The following is a 19,226-nucleotide window of genomic DNA, read 5'->3' as shown; positions in this document are numbered from 1 at the left end:
GCCATGCAATTTTCTTTAGATTAAATGTAATTTAAAGACATTCACTCTAAAATTTTACATTTGTGCTGATAAATTGATCCTTTTTCCCCCAAAATGAAGTCTCATTAAACAATTTATTCAATGTCTACATCCGTATTTTTGATCACTTTCCCAGAACAGTCATCGGAAAGCCTCAAATTTTATAAACTTTTTTTCAACAAATTAAAACTAGCCATGCAATATTAAATTATTTTTGTCATACAGTGTTTTCTTACTAAAATAAAGAAATTTAATGTCAACCAGAAGTTAGCACTACTTTTCTTTACCAGGTTGACCATTCAGATTCCATCATGGTTTTTAAGAACGTTTTGGGGGATTTTTTGTTTGTTTTTATCAGCTTTTTGGATATGCTTACTATCTCAAATATTGGGAGTATTTTCTTTAGTTGTCTGATTAAATGTAGCAACACAGGAAATGGAATAATGTAGACTCAGCATTTCTATTCAATTTCATAGAATCATAAAGTGTTTTAGATTAGCAGGGACCTCTGAAGGTTGTCTAGTTCAACACTCTGCTCCAAGGGACTTGTCCAATCCACCCTCATGGTAATAAATGAATAAATGAAAAGAAAAATTTACTTTCCCCAATTCCAAATTGTACTTACTGCCTCTTGTCCCTGTCTCTTGTCTCATAGCAGAGCACCTCCAGTAAGGGTCTGGCTTGGTCCTCTCTATGTCCTCAATCAGGCAGTTGTGGGCACCATTAAGGTCTCTCCCCTTCCCCTTTTCTCCTCTAGGCTGAAAAATGACAGCTCTTTGGGTGTCTCTTGGCATGCTGTGTGCTTGTTGGTATGTGTAGCTCCTCTAGTAGTGTGATGACTCTTCTAGACTTGCTCTCTAAGACATTTCTTGGAAATTCATGAAGGCAATTTTTTTAGTTTTTTAGTCCTTACAAGTTTGCTGTGAAAACCAATAAAATACTAAGCAATAATTTCAAATACATTGAGATTATTTTATGCAACTCTTCAGACAGTGACTATTAATTTACATTCTTTAGGTTTATATAAAATCAGATCATGAAGTACTATTAGAAATATTATTTTGTCTCTGCTACACTTTAGTAATGGTGAGTGACACATTTGCAGTGAAGAAGAAGAAGGGTGGTGGTGTGAGTGGTTGAGTACTCTTGACAGCAGCTTTAATGTCAGTATAAAATATAGAGATTTCTTCCATCTTTCTCAAAATCATTTACTTTTTTCAAGATAGAATCATAGAATCATCAAGGCTGGGAGAGACCTACAGGATCATCCAGTCCAACTATCCACCCAGCACTTCCACTGTAACCCCTAAACCACATCTCTCGCCAGATCCAGACGCCTCTAAAACACCTCCAGGGATAGTGACTCCACAACCTCTCTGAGCAACCTATTCCAATGCCTGACCACTGTAACACTGATTTTTTTTTTCTAATATCTGATCTGAATCTCCCCTGTGGGAGATTAATGGCTTAAGGCCATTTCTTCTGGGCTTCTCACTGCAGGCACAGTAGAAGAGAGACCAGACCCCACCTCACTGCAACCTCCTTTCAGGTGATTGTAGGGAGTGACGAGGTCCCCCCTGAAACTCCTCCATCTAAACAACCCCAGATCCCTCACCCCCTCCTCATAAGATATTTTTTCTAGACCCTTCAGAAGCCTTGTTGCCCTTACAGTACCTTTTGTTAAGTCAGCCTCCAGAAACGTGTCTGGGGTTTTTGGTTTGTTTTGGGTTAAGTTCTTGCATTGTAACTAATTCAGTCATCTGCTGAAATCAAAGTTTTACAAAAATATTAAGCAAAGACTAAGCAGGAGAATAAAAAGCTAAACTTAATTTGGAGAGAAACCTCCACTAAATTATTGTGATTTATGGAGAAATTCCTTCTCAATCTGAACTGCAGTGTTTAGTACACAATTTTAAAGCATATAGTAATAAAATTAAGGAAAAAAAAAAGCAAAGATCACCCAGTAGAGTAATTTATTCACATTGTGGTGTACATTGAGGGCCTACCTACAGAGAATTTTTAGGGAGAAGTCCTAACCTTACTGAAAAAAACCATAGTGTGACCTTAGGTAACTTTCAGATTATTTTTCTTCCTGTTTTTAAAATGTAGTAATTTGTATCTTAAGTTATAAGCATAAATTTAATTGTATCAAAGAACATGCATATGTTTTTCAGTTAGGTTATTTTTACAAAACATATAGATATATTACAGCACCAGGTGATAAATGATTGTCATAGACAATCGGACATCTGGTGTTAATGCCGTTGTCTCAGTTTATAAAATACTGCTCAGTTATTTTACAGGTAAATGACAAGGGAAGAAAAAAAGTGCAATCTTCATAAAAATGTGTAGGAATACATGCTATATTTTAATTTGTAGGGATTTTTGTAATTTAAAGATAGTGACTGAAATAGACTGAAAAAAATGATGATTTTTGTAAATGGTATTTCCCAAGAATAAATGCAAACTACTTAAATGCTATTTGTCCTCTGTTAAACATTGTCATACAGGCTATTGGAAAAAAATCCTCAAATAAGTGTAAGAAGTTGCTTAGGAGACTATGGGGGAAAAGAATGTATTCCCTTACTACACTATTGAGCTAATTACAGGGAAGTATTTTTTTTATGTACATAAAGGGCACACATGACACAGAAAGATAAATAGTTCTAGATCTAGCTAAGTGTTTTATATTAATGTTTAAAGTTCAGTGGTGAGGCAAAATGCATATTTCTAAAACTATTTTAGGGTTTTTTCACAGTTCCAGTTATTTACTATCACATACATAACATAAATGATCAGTAAAACAGAGTCCTTAAGTTGTCTGATGGTTTCTTGGATGTTCTTTTTATTGAGTCATTTGGCCAAATCACTGTTATATCAGGTTGATGCTTTAGACTTTGTGTCTGGTTGAATAATATGAGCTGGAGCTGATCAAGGCGATTGCAATTCAGGAACTGTACTGAACTGACCCCTTCAGAACACTAGTGCATGTTTCTGGGCTTGAAAAAATGAGACAAGTTGCTTGGTAAAATAAGTCTTTGAAGACTGTACAATACATAATTCACATAATGACAAAGCATTTAGAAATCTGCTGGTCGAATCATCATAGTCGTAGCTTTGAGCGAGTATCCCGAGCCCTTCCAGTAGTACCACTTGATCCCGTTAAACTTGTTGTTATTCTGTCGTAATGGATAATACATTCCATTGAGGTTAGAAGGACCACATGCGTCAAACCACCATCCTGCAAGACAGAAGACAAACATCAGCAGAAGTAATTCTCAAAATAGCATATAAGGTCACTTTGTTGTCTGGAAATGGGAAAGAAATCTAAACCCAGTTTTTTGTTCTTATGATTTGGAAGTGTCAGTATAAAATACTTGCCTCAAACTCAGGAAAGAAGTGTATTTATGTATCAACTACATATTCTTGAATCTTATGCAATACATTGTATTTGAAATTTGAGAAGGGAAAGTCTTCAATCCATTTATTATCCACATCAAACACTGTTGACAGTCTGAGGGTGGAACACAACTTGAACTATAATGATATTGAGTTGCCTTTGGTTTTATCTATTCTTTGGTTAACTCCTGTTCTTCACAGACTTAAACTCCTTTCTTAATTCTTTCTAGAGGAATTATTCAGTTCTCTGTGCGGGTCAGTTCAAAACCTCCTGGAACTTGGGAAGAAGGAAAAGGAGAAAAAAGCAGCCCAAACCTATTTTGTATCCCTATAGTCCTGACCTGTTAGTGGGTCAGAAGAAAAAATTGTTTTTATTAATATAATAATATTTTTATATTTCTGTTATGGTGGCAATAGTGTGTGTGTTCTGTTTTGCAGGGCAGCATTCCAATTATCCTTTTGGATAAACCAAAGCTGTCTTTTTTTCTTGCAACTTGTGCTGTAGAAAAATGAACAATTGCTTAAAAGATAACAGGAAGAGAAGCCAAATTTACAATGCAATTGTTTACATTTCAGAATGTGGAATTTTAGATTAACAAATTATATAGAATTACTTGTGTAGTTGAAGATAAAAATACCACCTAGAACTCAAATATAACTAGTGAAAAATCATTAGAAAAATGTAGATATATCTGTAATGTATCTTTACCACTTGATAACTATATTGAAAAAAGGAATTAAATTCGTGTACCCTTCTGTGGCACGTGCAGTACACAGCAGCTCTTGGGGTTTTTCTTCTTGGGTAGTTAGGGAAAGGGTTTATGCTTAAAGAATCAGGAGCCATTTCACTGACAAACTGAATCTCTGAAACAGGTTTTTTGCAGGGAGTTGTGTTTTGATCTCTGAATGTTACCTCATTCCTTGAAAGAGGAATCTGCTCTGTCTCTGATTAGTTCCACAATTACAGATTTTCTTGTACCCCAACTTCAGAGACTTATTTTGCCTCCAGTTTTAACTTCTCTTGTTTTATTTTAACTAACTTTTGTCAAATGATAAAATACTTCATTTGGAGTCACCATACTAGTATTTCTATCCATGAGTTTTGAACTTTTTTAATAGTCAAAATTATCACTATTTATCTCGTAGACAATTTCAGTGCCAATAAAAATAGGAAGACTGAGAAACATAAAAACATTCGTACCTCCTGTTAGCATTTGTGAACATTTGCAAATACATTTGTCATTGTCTGCATCCTTTGTGCTAAAATCATTTCCTGGTTGGCTTATACTACTTATTTTGCCTGCTGTCCCAGTAAGTCCTTTAAGGTAAATCCTGTAGAAGTGAGAAATGGAAAAACAATTATTACGTGGAAGTTGATGGTAGTTGTCTGCAAAATAATGATGGAATAATTTGCAATAAATATCCTGTTCAAATAGTTTAATTCTTTTCTGGCCAATGTCCTGCTGTAAGATGTTTTTCAGCACAATGTTTTTATATGAACAGAAATGGTCAGCACAATATTCTAATGATCATGTGTTTGTTCATGTCATATTAGAAGAAAACGAGAACAAGTAGATAGTAACTCTTACGATTTTTCATGTATTTATTAATACTGAAAGTACATTGTTGTACTTCAATGCAACAGCACATGCAATTTTTTTTATTAAGTTCAAAAGTTTATAACAAAACTGTTTTGATTCCTACTTTTGCTGTTAGGACAACACAGCAATTTAGCACGACAACCCCACATATATGAGGTAACAGCATTACCAAGAGTATTAATTATGAGCTAGTAAATTATATTTTAGAAGTTTCTCAGTATTTCCCTTTCCACTTTCCTAATGACTTATCCTTTTCACATCATTCATAAATTTTAGTGTTAACTCACCACAAGTATTTCAGTTTGCTTCAATTCCCTGGCAGGGTAAGCTTTCAGTGAGGCTGCTGCTGTTGGGATCTGCTTGCACGGGTGCCAATGGAATCTCGATGGGGAGAAACACAGGGCACTGAACCGGGCAGGGCAATTACACAGCTATTCCTGTGTTACCTTGAATTGGAAGGACTTGAACCCTCTACGGTGACTGCATTTCTGTATCAAATAGCTTGTGCTTCTCAGAGGTATTCTATTTGTTTAAAGAGGAGATCTGACTCTCTGAGGAGAATTACCTTGTCCCTCAATCAGTCTTCATCTTGCAGGTAATTCTCTGCTTATGACAGAAGTTTTCTTTGGTAGTTTAACAAATTATTTTAACCCATTTTATATTCCCTATTTTAAAATGTAATAAATTAATTAATTTTTATTCATTTAGGATCAGTTCATTGCAGATTTTCTTTAAAATGTCTTTAAAAAAATTACTGGTTTTCCTTAAGATGAGTTCAAAATTATGTAAGCCAATTTCTAACATATATTGTATTAAAGGTTCCAAGTATAATGTATGAGCCTAGGCTGGGTCTTCAAATATCATTTGAAGTCTAATATAAACATAGTATTATTTACTTATTATTAATAATAAATTTTTTTAGGTACAGTCTAGTATAACAGAAGATGAGAGGCCGTGGATAGAAATTGAAATGAGATGTTCTGACTGGATATCAGAAAAACTTTTTACCATGAGGAAAGAAAAGTAAGTTGTGCCCCCACCTTTGGAGGTTATCAAGACCCAAATGAAAAACCCTGAGCAACCTGGTTTGATGTCATAGTTTGAGATCAGGAAGTTTGATTCAAACAAAGTCCATTCTGATCTCAGTTTAATATGAAGAAATTTCAGTTTTATGGCCCAACTCATAATCTTTCCAGCATTCAGAATGTATTATTTTTTTTAATATAATGGATCACAGAATCATAGAATTGTTTAAGTTGGAAAGGACCTTAAAGATCATCTAGATCCAACCCCTTTGCCATGGGCAGGGACACCTTCCACTAGATCAGGCTGCTCAAAGCCCCATCCAACCTGGCCTTGAACACTGCCAGAGATGGGGCATGGAAGATGTTCTTAACTGAATACTTTCTTTGGTTTTTTCTTTTTCATAATGTTAAATATATTCTTTAAAGCACTCAGTTTTATGATGAATTCCTTGTTTGGTTGCATATTGTAATAAAATTGCTTTTACTATCTTAGTTTTCAGTAATTATATTTTAATATTGTAAATGGACAAGGGTAATCACCCATTTTGCAAAGGTTGCCTTTCTAAGTATTTTAAAGCATTACTTAAAAAAAAAAATCTCTGCTGTAGATTCTGACTGTTTCCAGATGAAAAAATATTTACTTTGGAGTTGAGACAACTAAATACTACCAAGGCATTAAGATCTAACGTTTTGTGGGGGACAGATGCCGATAGTTTTGAATTGCTTTGTTTGCATATAAGCCCTGAGTTGAAATAACAGCATCAGTTCTCTCAGGTGTCAGGTCGACTTTATTTACAACAAATAGTTGCTAGAGATCTTGGAGAAATTCATCTAAATGGAGACAATTTTTCTGTCCAGTCACCCAAAACTCCATGAATCCATAAGACTGTTACAAAGAAACATTTCATGGACCATGTAGTAGGAAAGCATCTGTTATACTGTGAAGTCTTTAGTTTCTTCTATAATAAATCTAACTATTTATTGCATTTACAGAGAGGCTGGTGAATGAACTATGAACTGCCCATATATTTCAGCTGTGGCTGATACTATTTCAAAATGTATAATGCTATGATACTATTTAAAGTGTATAATACTATGATAATATTTATATAAAGTATTTATCTAAAATTTGTATTATTTCTTATTTAAACCAAGAATTAAGAAGAAATTGTGAACCTTTACATTTTACAGGATTAGAGGATAAATAATAGGTCCATTAAATTGACAAGTTGTTGGTGAGTGAAATACACATTTACTCCATTTTCACAAGTAGGAGAGTTATTGAGAATCTAAGCCAGCAGGTCGTGGAAGGATAAGGCCACATCACCTCGGTGTGCTCTTTATGACAACAGAACAGTTCCTCGAAGTCACTGACAAGGAAAATCCTTGCAATATAATTCATCTTAGTCATCCACCTTCTGGAAATGTATTTATTGCAGGGAATCAGGATCTGATAGCAGCTGCAGACAGGTTCCTATTGTCCTAATGACTGTGCACTGTCACCCTCTGTATTGGCACATGTATCCTATCTTATTCCATACTATCTCATTATCTTTGCATTTTCTGTGTAATTGGAAAATAATAATGATTTGTATGAAATAAGGCCATGCATCTACACAGTTTAGAAAGATTACTATCAGAACTTTTTTTTATTTAGATCTGATTTTTCCTGCTTACCTGTATTTTTGTTCTTCACTTGCTAGAGAGAAGTGGTCATACAATGAATATGCCTCATTTCCTTCCCAGTCTTTCAGGTGTATTTTAAGAACATAACGCTTCTGATTAGTCAGTTGAGAAACAAACTCATTTCCCAGCCAGTACTCCCCAGCAGGATCACCAAATCCCTGTAATTCAAGTTGTATATTTAAATAGCTTTGTTTGGGTGGATTTTTTTCCTTTGAGTTTGAAATTATCACTTTATCAGTTTTTAAGTTTAATAGTTTTCAGCCTGTCAACTAAGAATTTTACTGTGTCCATGAGGGTTATTGATCTGTAATATTTCAAAAAATTGATTTCAGCAAGGACAACCTCAGGAATCTGAAACAGTGAATCAATATTACTTAGTAGATTTGGAGTAGTTTCTACTGTTGCCACTAGAAACACAAATATAAACAACTCAAAAATGTAGACATATGATGGAACAGTTGATTAAAGAAAACTAAGGTTTCTCTTTAAAAACAAATAACACACTTGCAAGTCTGCTTAGGCAAACAACTTACACTACTCTGACATTTTCTAAATGAGCATCTGAGGATAAATACAGCTTTTTAAAGTTGCTTACATTCTAAGGATGCTATTAATATACTTTTAGTATATTAGATTTCAAATAACAATAACAACTAATATTAAGGCTTCAGAGAACACTGTTTACCATCTTGTACTCTTTCCATGTCCGGTGGAAGTCCACACTGCCATCTTCTCGTTTCTGAATAACTGTCCAACCTCCTCCACCAGTTTCCATGTCACAGTAGGCCTACCAGAGTAAGCATGTAACAGTCTAAGTGCATGCATTTACAGTAAAACAAAACCAGAAATCATGTACTTTGCATAATTCTATATAGTGGCAAGTTGTGTGCAAAATATGAGTTAACCTAAAAATGCAGGTTTTCATAGCTTTCATATGAATCAGTTGTGGTTGTCCACAAAAAGATGTGATTCCTCAGTAAATATCACACTTAGCAGAATACCTTAACAAATTACACCTTTCACTTCTCTTTTTTGTGAGAGATCCATTCAAAAATCCCATGACTTGTCAGAGTATAGATACTGTTATATTCAGGCAATGAGCAAACTGAAATACATTTTTATTACCATAGTACATTCTTCAATGCCTTTGCAAATGATCTGACTCCAAAGTTAAATCTAAGTGTATTACCTGAAAGTTGTATCTTAAAGCCATGTTATTATACAGACTGCAATGAACATCTTCTGTGCTCGAACAAAAAAGTAACAACTATGCTTCCAAATATTCATAAATTACCTTTGAACTTACCAAGTTACTGCTAAAAATTTGAAAAGACTGACATGTAATAAGCAGTTCATTGAACTCAGTTTTAGAATACCCAATAAATGCATCCCTGGCACAGTAAAATTCAAGTTTATAGGTGACTTCTTCAATCAATCTCCCAGATTAAATTACTTTAGTGTCAGAGGTGAAAGGTAATACTGAAAGTGCCAATATACTGTGGAGGTGCTGATGGGAAAAAAGGCTTTTGAAAATGAATGGGAATTTTGGAGTGATGTTTGGGAGAAGTAGGGGATAAATTAAGAAGAAAATTTTGTGAATATTAGAATATCTAGTACAATTTTTCCTGAGAAAGGATTTCAAATTGTTGCATCTAATTCTGCTTTTCTGAAACTAACAGAACTTATAACTAGATGTGTGAAGTCAGTGGAGCTGAGCTGGTGTAAGACAGTACAGTGAAAGTCCAACTGAAGTCACTATCTATTTAAATTGCATGTTAGTATCAATACTATCTTTAAGAAAGATACTGAATTTCTTGTCAAAGTATTCCTGTTTGGAGAGTTCTCAGTTAATGTTTTCTCATTTGGAAGTTTAATTTTTTTGACCACTTTCTGCCAAGATACTGAAGTTCAGAGCCTTCTTCAGAATCACTTCACATCTTTGAAAACTTCTGAATTCTAGTTTGGGTATTAAACTACATTAACTTCTAATCTGTATTCTAGATCTTTCATCCATTAAGTCAAGTTGTGTCTTCTCATTTATAGTAGTATAGGCAAGATCTGACTTCTTACACTTTGATAGGATATTTCATCTGTAGAGTAATTAAATAAATAATTTTAAAATAAACTAGGCAAGTATTTCATTATGAATTTTGATGTTTCCTTCTTTGTTTAACAGTTCTCTCAGTAGTCTTACTTCTTGCCTAACTGCTGCTTGTCACAACATGCCTATAAAATTCCCCAAATTATGACTGGGTGACACTGAAGCTGTATGTCTTTTTCGTCATCTTCTATGGGTGACTGTCTTATCAGTGTTAGCAGTTAGCAGATTTGAGCTCTTTGAATTGTTAGACATGCTGGAAATTCATTGAAAAAGTATGACTTCAGAGAAGCCAGTTTCCTTTTGTCCTGTGGTAGTGTTATATGTGTCATTTTGGGAAGTGAAGTGTGCTCCTTACTAAGTTTTCAGTATAGTTGGCTCTTTTAGGGTATGTGTATTGCATGTATGTTGTACACACACATATATATTTATATAAATCAAACAGAGTATTTATAATTCAAGCGGTGTCATATATACACTTGAAAGGCATCAGACCTTTGAAGGGAAAGAAAGTCTTTAGAGCTGCAAATATCAAATATATTGGTGTTTCAATAGGTTGTAGCACACTGGAAATCCAAAGCCCATACTGTACTTTAAGCATGCAGTAGACTTTTTTAACATCAGAGAATCACAAGACATTCAGTTGGAGATTTTTAGGGAAGATAAAATAAATAAGGAAAAGAGTTGGATAAGGGATTACTTTTTAAAGTGTGTCTTGTGAATGGAATTTAATTGAAAGCAGCAACCTCATTTTATACTGATGTATGCAATTCCTTACACCTCAAAGCCTGTTTTTTGTTTGGCTTTACTAACATCTCAATTTAACGACTGGTAAAATTTTGATAATAGCATATAAATTAATTTAGTAAAAAAAAAAAATCCCTTCAAAGGAAAGTCTGAAGATAAGGTATTGTAAGTGAAGATCAATCTGTTTTAGAAGGCTAACTCATGATGTGTAATGTATATGTGAAAACTAATTTCCACAGAGGGCTATAGAGGGATACTAGGAAGGGGCTAAAGCAGATGCAGATACTTTTTTTAAACATCAAAACAAGTTAAAAATCTGATTTTACAATGATCAAATATCATTGGTTGTAGATAGTTGTTGACTCCGAAGCTTAACCCCACTTAAAAGAACAGTATAAGCAGCCAGATGGAGACTAGAACTGTTTCACCCTTCTCTGATATATGCAGTTTTTAACTATATACAGTGGAAGGCCATGTATCAATTTATTTGAGCCATGGGTTCAGTCTGATATTGCTATTGTAGATGTTAATTGATGGTTATTGAATGTTACATGCAATTTCCCTTATGCCTCTTGTCTAAATTTCAATTTAGTTGGAATTGATACTTTGAGAAATCAGTGCCTTTAAATAGCACTTTATTTTGTTCTAATGAGATTAAAATAGAAATAGTAAATGGTTCTGAATGTCTTTCATAAAATATTCCTGTTACAGGCAGTATCCATTTTTTTAAGTGAATGGTAAGACAACTAGCTTTAAGAGACATTATAGATCCTTGAGATAAATGCTGGGGTACTGCAAATTTGTTCCCAAAGAAAAAAGCAACTCACTAGGAACTGAAAAACATAATGAGAAATTGAAGAAGAGATGACCATAAAAATCTCATGTAGATTTTTCTTACCAGTAACAATTTTTAAAAGTATATGTAAATTTGGGAGTATAATTTTTCCACACCAAAATAATTTCATGTCAATCAAGTCTAAGTCTTTCACTTAACACTCATTACTAGAACAGAACTTTTCTGACCTTTCAACCTATTCTAGGTTTTATATTCAAAAGAAAGATATGTAACATTTCATAAAACTAGTAAAAATAGATACCAAGATTAGGCAGGCAGCAGGAGTCTTCAAATAGATGCCAAAAAGAATAAAGAGATTAGCCTCTCAAGTTACAACAAATTGGAACGGGCAGTTATTTGATGTATCTTGTGAACTGCTTCAGTACTTACAGTTCTAGCAGCTGTAGCACTGTAAGAAGATATTTGGGGTGTTTTCAGACCTACTTTGAGAATGTTAAGGCTCAGGCTGAGATATCAGTATAAAGAGCCACTGCAGTTTTTATACCAAAGCAAGTGCAATATCCACATCTTTGCAGTCACCCTGCTGGCTGTTGTCTGAACACTTTGGAGTTATTATGTTCAATGATTTTGTATTCTGCTATCTCTGTCTCCTAGAGATGTGACTAGATAAGAACTACAATGTAATTGGTTCATGAGGTTGCTGTATACATAAAACTATTGACTTTTCATAGTTTTGCCTCTGCCATTTTTCCTTGTGTCAGCAATATTTTGCTGTTTTTATTCAGTGTTTTTAAAAGGGCTTAGCTTTTGTCCTGGTGCAGAACAGGAAAGTTTGAAAATATTAATGGAATTAAATAATTGTTTTCCTCTCAGTTGTCATATGCAATTCCTTAGTTTTGGATTATGATGGGAGACAAGTTAGTAATGTGGGATCGGTTACAGATTACACAGAAGTTGTTTATAAGCCTGTTGGGAGGTCAGAAGGTGTTACAAGAGGAAAAGATGAAAACATAAACAGCAGTGCAGCACTTTTGGCAAATAAAAAAGGTCACTCTGTTTCCTGGTCTGAGTAGCCATCCACATCATAAACAGTTGAAAATGCTGTAACGTGTTGATTATCCCTAAACCTTCACTTCCCTTGACAACTCCTCTTATGCATTCATATTTGTACAAAAAAATCAGCATCAGGTTAAAACTTTTTAGTCTCTTATTTTCAGTGTCATACGGTAAGTAAAACATTCCCTATCTTTTTCTATCTGAAATGGACAGAATAAGATTTAAATTCTTTCATATTATTAAATGGCTGATTTAATACTAAGTGAAATTATTACATTTTAACTATGTTTTTTAACCTAGCAAGCTACCAAAATGGGTATTTACATAAAGTATTTTGAGCCTTCATATTCAAATGTAGAGCATTTAATATCTTACAGTCTAGGGAATTTGTACTTTTGTGCTTTTGAAAATGCAGTGTTAGTGTTTATGACATAAATTTTTCATTCTGTAATACATCATGCACTTGTGTCTGCTTTTAGAAAATATGCATGTTCTATATACTATATTTGACAGTAAAATTAAAACCAAAGATAAAAGCTTGAGACAAGTAATAGTAAGGGATCCAAGGAATGTAAAACTTCCTGAGATGTCTAACAAAGACTGCTGCATTCTATTACTCTAGAGATTCAGTAGCTTTCCTCTCCTTTAGATTTTAAAATTGTGATTGTAGATATCTATGCTATTAGATGCCATTCAGCTTCATGTGTAATAAAACACTTCATTGCATCTTATGTAACTAATTTTCTTTAGAAATGGATGTATTTAGACTAGATTATTCCAAAGGAAAACCAGCTTTTTTTTTTTTTTCCCAAGAGAAGCAGACTCTTGAATAATTTCTCTAGAGCATATCTACAAAAAAATTGCAAGTTTTATCTGTTGTATTTTATAGATCTTACCCAAACAAATTGCTTATTTCCTTTAGCTGAGCGCTTTGTAAGTGTAAAGATCACAGTCTGGCTTGGGCTAAATGAAGTTCTGGCACTTCAAAGGCTAGTCACCAGTGAACTTCATTTCTAAACCTTTGCTTGAGAAAAAAAATGCTTTCTCTATCTTCACCAATTCCTTTTCCACATTGCACCTCTTTTTTCACTGCTTTTTTACCTTTTTTGTTAATTTTTATGATGGAATAAAGTAGACCCTTAGGAATTCCATAAAATATTTCCTTCTCTTGTGTAAAGGAAATATCTACAGTAGAAATTAGAAAATAAAAACATCAGGAAATTATTTAGTGTTTGTCTAAGAAATATATTATTCATATGTCCCTTAGCCTCCTCAGCCTGCTATGCCTTCATCATCTGAGCCCCACTCCTCCGAATGCTCACTCCAGGTTTTTTGGTTCTTTATCCTCACAATCCACCTGGGACGTTTCTCCCTTTCAGATTCTATTGATTGTTTCAACTGAATTATACTGTCTGAAGCTTTATCATTTTATTTACTTCAGCAGATGGAACATCTCTGTGAGGCATCCAGGTTATCATCCACTGAGTGCCATTTTTAGCTCAAGGTCTCTTCTACAGAGGTATGAGATACTGCTTTAACTTAAATTGACATTGAAGTTCATTTCAGTTAAACACATAGGGGAAAAAATATCCATAGAGAAATTTAAACTGATCTAGTGAAACCACTGCAAACTCATCTGTTATTAAGCAGTAGTAGTATTTTCCAGAGCAGTATTTTCCAGAAAAGTCCTCTCTGTTAGACAGTATCTAACTGTTAACCTAGTTGTTACACAAATGTCCTTAAAACTCTCTGTTACAAAGAACTGAAACCCATACATGAGTCCAGTACTAGTAGATTGCTTTCATGAGTATAAATCCATGAGTAATCTTCCATGCCCCTGACTTTACCTCCTTTTGCCACCTGAACAGCCTTGGGCATATGAAGGAGTTAAGAACTTAGAGGAGACAGGAGTCTGCTGATCATGCAGAGCAACTCTGTTGGAGTTACAGATTTTATAAAGAAATTACAGTATCTTATTGATTTAATTACATTAATTATGTGGAGGAAAAGAGTGGAATTCTGGCATGATGAAGCAAACAACAAAATGTTATTAATTTAACTGAGCCAAGATTTCACCTGAAGGACTTTTTCTTCCTGTGAGATACTCAGATCTAGGAGTGATGAAATGCTTATAAAAAAACTTGGTAAGTAGTAAACTTCATTGTTAACTAGCCTTTAAAATAGCATATTTGCCAGATCAAATAACTTTTAACATGCAGTATGCAGCTCTTTATAGTCATCCTACCTTCTTCTCTTGTGCAGTGTTTGAAACTGTTAAAGTGTAGATTCCACTTGTTGTCAGTCCAGATTTGAAAGCTTCAGCACAGTCTTTGAAGCTGATCTGCTCCTCTTTGGCTATGAAGTTGTTTTTAGCTGTTAAAAATACAATAGAAATTGAAGGCATTAAGAGGAGATGAATGAAAGTTACTAAGAATCATTTTATGGTCTAATTGGCTTAAAGCAGTTCCAAAAAAAAGTCTGACCCTGGAAGAAACAACAGATCAAGGTACTTATTATGTGTGTTGATACTTTGTATCATTTAGAGACATTATTCTGATAGGACTGTGGTTGTTTGATAGGTTGAAAAGTGCCAACACTTATTAATATGTTGAATGAGAAAACTCAAGGTATTGCATCTCATTCAGTTGAACAGTTTCTGCTTCCACTCATTGCCCTTGCTGGACTCCTACATGCATTACAACCTATGCATGCATTGACTACTATTACATACATAACTAAGTAGCAAATGATTATGTTAATAATGACTTTTGGCCAGTAGTCTAATATTGTGAAATGAGTTATGAAACCTTTTATAATGCAGCAGTCTGGTGGAACTACCCTTTCAAAGTTTTAAGCTATTTTTTTGCCCCTGCGCTGAGCAGAAACAACTTTGTATGTACCAAGCTGAAGCTTGGTAGCTCAGCCCAACTTACTAAAGAGACATACCTTCTGGAATTCATTTGTGTAAAAAATACATTTTCACATGTCTAAGCCTTCTTATTCAACAGAACAATCTAAGGCTCGTCTTTTTGTTCAGTTCTTTATTAACTATGGAGGTTGGAATTTCCTGGCATTTTGCCTGCTGACTGATATTTCATATTTGACCCTTTTGGGGTTGGTTCTGTGTATTTTCCCTTTTAATTTAATCTAACAATCACAGGCAGTTACTACAAAGGTTTAGCTGCCATACAAATACATGCTTATATTACAGTTGCTTATTATGTTCTTTTAAGCTTGCTTATTCATTATTTACCTGTTTAAGTGCTTTGCCTTAAATAGAAAAATAACACATTCAGTGTTTTAATTGCTTTTCCACACTCTATTGTTTGCATACTGTCTTAGAAGCTTTCCCTGCTAATTTTGTCTTTTTGGCAAACACTCATTATTTTTTCCACTCTGGGTTTAATGGTGCTGTAGCCAACATGACTTTGACTTGTTTACTTATTTGTGCACTAGCATAGCAGATAACATCAGCAGGAACATGTACAGCTTTGGTATTTAAGGGAATAGCGTCAGTTATTAAGAAAAAAACTTGGAATTTACTTTGCTTAGAAAAACCTAAAATAACATATAGGACAATACTAAAAGTGAGGACTTCCAAACACCCTTTTCCTTATCTGTGATCCACCTTACAGTAACGTATCATAGACCACCTGTATTTTAAGTTGTAATGCAAACTTTTAAATATTTTTCCCAGTATTTAATTTTGAATCCTTTTTAGGGGTTCTGTATGCTTGTGTATCTTCAGCCCTGAGAACTTTACAGGCAAATGTGACAGATTCTAGGGTCTTTTAGAACAGCTTCTTAGTTTGTCCAGGTTCTGTATCAGACATGAAATTCGGGGCAGGGAATGTTTAAATCCTGTATAGCCATAACTTTCAGTTTATGGCTTGTGTGGGTTTTTTATGGAGCACATGAATCTGCATGAATCTGGAAGCTCTGCTTGGTGGCTATGATTTGTTGCAGGGTTATCAGGCATTTAGGGGTGAGATTATTGCCTATAAAGTTTTCTAGGCTGAGGGATTTTTAGGATGAATGAGGAAACCTTGGTGAAGAACTTTTGGGAGTACCTGCTGCCCTGGCTTGGTGCTTTCTTGTTTTGAGGGCTAAAAACTATGCCTGTGCTGATTCCTTTGCCTTTAGTAGCCACTATAATTCATCCTTTCTTTGTTAAACTCCATGTGCATAGAGCAATGAGAGGTGGCAGAAACAATCTCTGTGAGCCAGGAAGAAAAGTTGCAGGCCTACAATATGCAGTTTCACCTAGATATATGGTTAAGGGAGTGTATGTTGCCATGCATATGGATGCCATGTGAGATGAATGATACTTGACAGCTCTGTATTTTGTTGAACCACTGGAGAATTGGTTCAACAAAATAGAGAAGATAAGCAAACTAGAGAAGATAAACAAAATGTTGAAAAGAAATCACATAAACATGGCTGTTTCTCCCACTCCCCTAAAAAGTAGGTTAATTAACTCAGATGCAGAATTCAAGGCAAAGAAATACAGACTTTGTGAGAAGCAGAAGTGTGTCAGAACTAGTTGTAAGACTTTATAGGTACTAATGGACACAAATTAGGAAATAGCACTGAAATAATATAGGCATGTCTGCTTTAACTTACAGTTTGGTGTCGATATCATGGTAAGCAAGCTATGAACCGTCTCCATCAGATCGTGTTGCTGTTTTTGCAGAACTGAGTTGTTTACTGTAGCTGTAACTAACTGTTTTTCTAGTTCTTCTATAATAGAATTCTGTCTGGCTACTAGGACTTGAAGCTGATCTTTTTCATCTTTTATTGACTTCAGCTGAAGCATGTGCTTGTCTTCCATCTCAAGAACTCTTTTTTCTAGAAAGCTAAATAAAAGATTACAGTTAGGCTCTCCAGAAACAATTCTGAGCTGATGTCAAGGGAATCAAGCCTGCTATATAAATTTTTTTCTTCATAAACACTCGACTTCATTCTCTGATGCTATGCATGCAGTAGACAACTAAATGAAAGTTTAGTTTGATACATATGCTGTCATTTATTATATAAGCGCACAAATAACATTATCTATTACAGTGTGTATTGCAGGCTTTAAAAGTATAATAATTGGGTGTTTGATAATTCAACATTCTTAAAGGAAAGATAAGTGACTGAGTTCTCATGGGTTTACCCTATTAAAAGATGAAACTTATTTGAAGATGTAACTATGAACTTTCCAAATATCCTATAATTATAATAAAATATATACTTAACATAAATGCCATAAATGTTATGGCATTAGGACAGGGAAATGTACAAATAGTTACCTGAAGATGTGTTACCTTTCTCCAGTTTTGGAGCTGGTATTATTAGGGAACTGCCTGGGAACATTATTTCTCTGCTAATTGTTCTGATATAGACTCTGAGAAAGCTGATGTTAAAAGATGCATAGCCAGAAGAGAGAAGTTCACCTAAAATCCATCGCTGTTACTGAAAAAAATAATCCTGACCCTTATATATAATTATGTTTCAAGTGGACTAGCTCAATGCAGATTGTATTTTGTTAGGTGAGAAACAATGCTTTTGTGTTTTATATGGATGTTACAAGGGTAGTCTATAGTCTGACGAGTTCAACACCAAAAAACATGACCTTTTAAAAATCAGTATTTCCTTTGCTTTCCATTTGATAAGGATGCTTGTTTTTCTTAAGCTGCTAGATTAAACCTTTAGGGAACGTATATAAATGTAGTAGAGTAGTGAACAAAAATGTCAAAACATGTCTCCTGGGTTTCTTAAGCTAATTCTTTCAAAGAAAAAGCGCTTTGCACATATGGTTCTCATTGAAAAACTTGCTTTGAAGGAGAAAACTTACTGTTATTGCTGCTTTTATATTTCTCTAAAAGCAATAATAGTAAACTATTTATTGCCAAAAGTAAAATAAGACTGTGGTGATATGGAAATGAAACTAGCTGAAAAAAGGTATGAGCCTTTGGACCACAGCCAAGTACAGAAAAGGATAGGAGTAATAGTTGTATATTGGTCAATTTCGAAACATTGACTCTTAAGGAACATTGAATATGATTAGTGTTTTATTTTTCTCACTACATTAGATAAAAATTGTAGCAATGACCTGGTTAATCATTAGGATAGCTGTGTACTACATGGAAATCAAATTTTGGAAATGTGGTTACACTCAATTACTTTGAATCAGGTTACATCAACTTCATCTGGATAAGTCTAAAGAAGAATATAAATTGGGTACAACTGAAGTACTGTTTCAGTTTTAGCTTTAAGTTCTTCACATAAAGGAGAACTTTAGATAGTGAAGAACAATATATAAACAATGCAAGAATAAACCTGCATGAATCTCCTATGCTTTAAGTAATATATGACCTTTGTAATGAGTGTGGGTACCACTTTGTAATGGGTTTGAGCTTGTGTACCAACCCTTATTTTCCTACTTGAGCACATTTGTTTCTAAAACTGTTAAAAGGGCACTTAATGGAATAGTGTTTTATTGGGCTATGCAAACTTACCTGTTTTTTTCTTGCAATTTAGTTATCTCATTGGTCTGATCTGAAATCTGTCTTTCTAGTTTGTTTGTTGAAAGAGAGTGTTCCAAAAGCTGAAGTTCAAGTCTGGTTGTCTGGTTTAATACCTAAAAAAAATTTACAAAAAAAAATACTTCTTTTAAAAATACTTCTTATAAATAAATTGTAATTTTGTTACGTTGTGAAATCATGCAAGTCTCTATGTGCACCTATGATTAAAAAATATTTTTCAACACTTAATTTAGGCACAAATAATCATACAATCAGAATGAAGAAGAATAC

General features: G+C 34.1%; 2 protein-coding genes across 3 annotated transcripts in view; one reads left to right on the top strand and one right to left on the bottom strand.

Annotated features, from left to right (window-relative positions):
* The window catches only part of MCPH1 (microcephalin 1), a 53,703-nt gene extending 47,677 nt beyond the window's left edge, over positions 1-6,026 (top strand). Inside the window, exon 11 of the mRNA XM_039569169.1 lies at positions 5,941-6,026. The gene's annotated coding sequence lies outside the window, so the exon portion shown is untranslated. The remainder of the gene's footprint in view (positions 1-5,940) is intronic.
* The window catches only part of ANGPT2 (angiopoietin 2), a 42,604-nt gene continuing 24,532 nt past the window's right edge, over positions 1,155-19,226 (bottom strand). For both annotated transcript variants that reach the window (XM_010406363.4, XM_010406373.4), the window contains 7 exons: positions 18,930-19,051; positions 17,050-17,282; positions 14,672-14,799; positions 8,415-8,516; positions 7,721-7,887; positions 4,619-4,749; positions 1,155-3,259 (listed from right to left, as the gene is read on the bottom strand). In XM_010406363.4, coding sequence (XP_010404665.1) covers positions 3,099-3,259; positions 4,619-4,749; positions 7,721-7,887; positions 8,415-8,516; positions 14,672-14,799; positions 17,050-17,282; positions 18,930-19,051 — 1,044 coding nt within the window. In that variant the 3' untranslated portion in view covers positions 1,155-3,098. The remainder of the gene's footprint in view (positions 3,260-4,618; positions 4,750-7,720; positions 7,888-8,414; positions 8,517-14,671; positions 14,800-17,049; positions 17,283-18,929; positions 19,052-19,226) is intronic.

This window comes from Corvus cornix, chromosome 3 (genome assembly GCF_000738735.6).
Source record: "Corvus cornix cornix isolate S_Up_H32 chromosome 3, ASM73873v5, whole genome shotgun sequence".
NCBI classification, from domain to species: domain Eukaryota; kingdom Metazoa; phylum Chordata; class Aves; order Passeriformes; family Corvidae; genus Corvus; species Corvus cornix.
The sequence above is the reverse complement of the archived record's forward strand: the minus strand, read 5'-3'. Positions and strand labels throughout refer to the sequence as shown.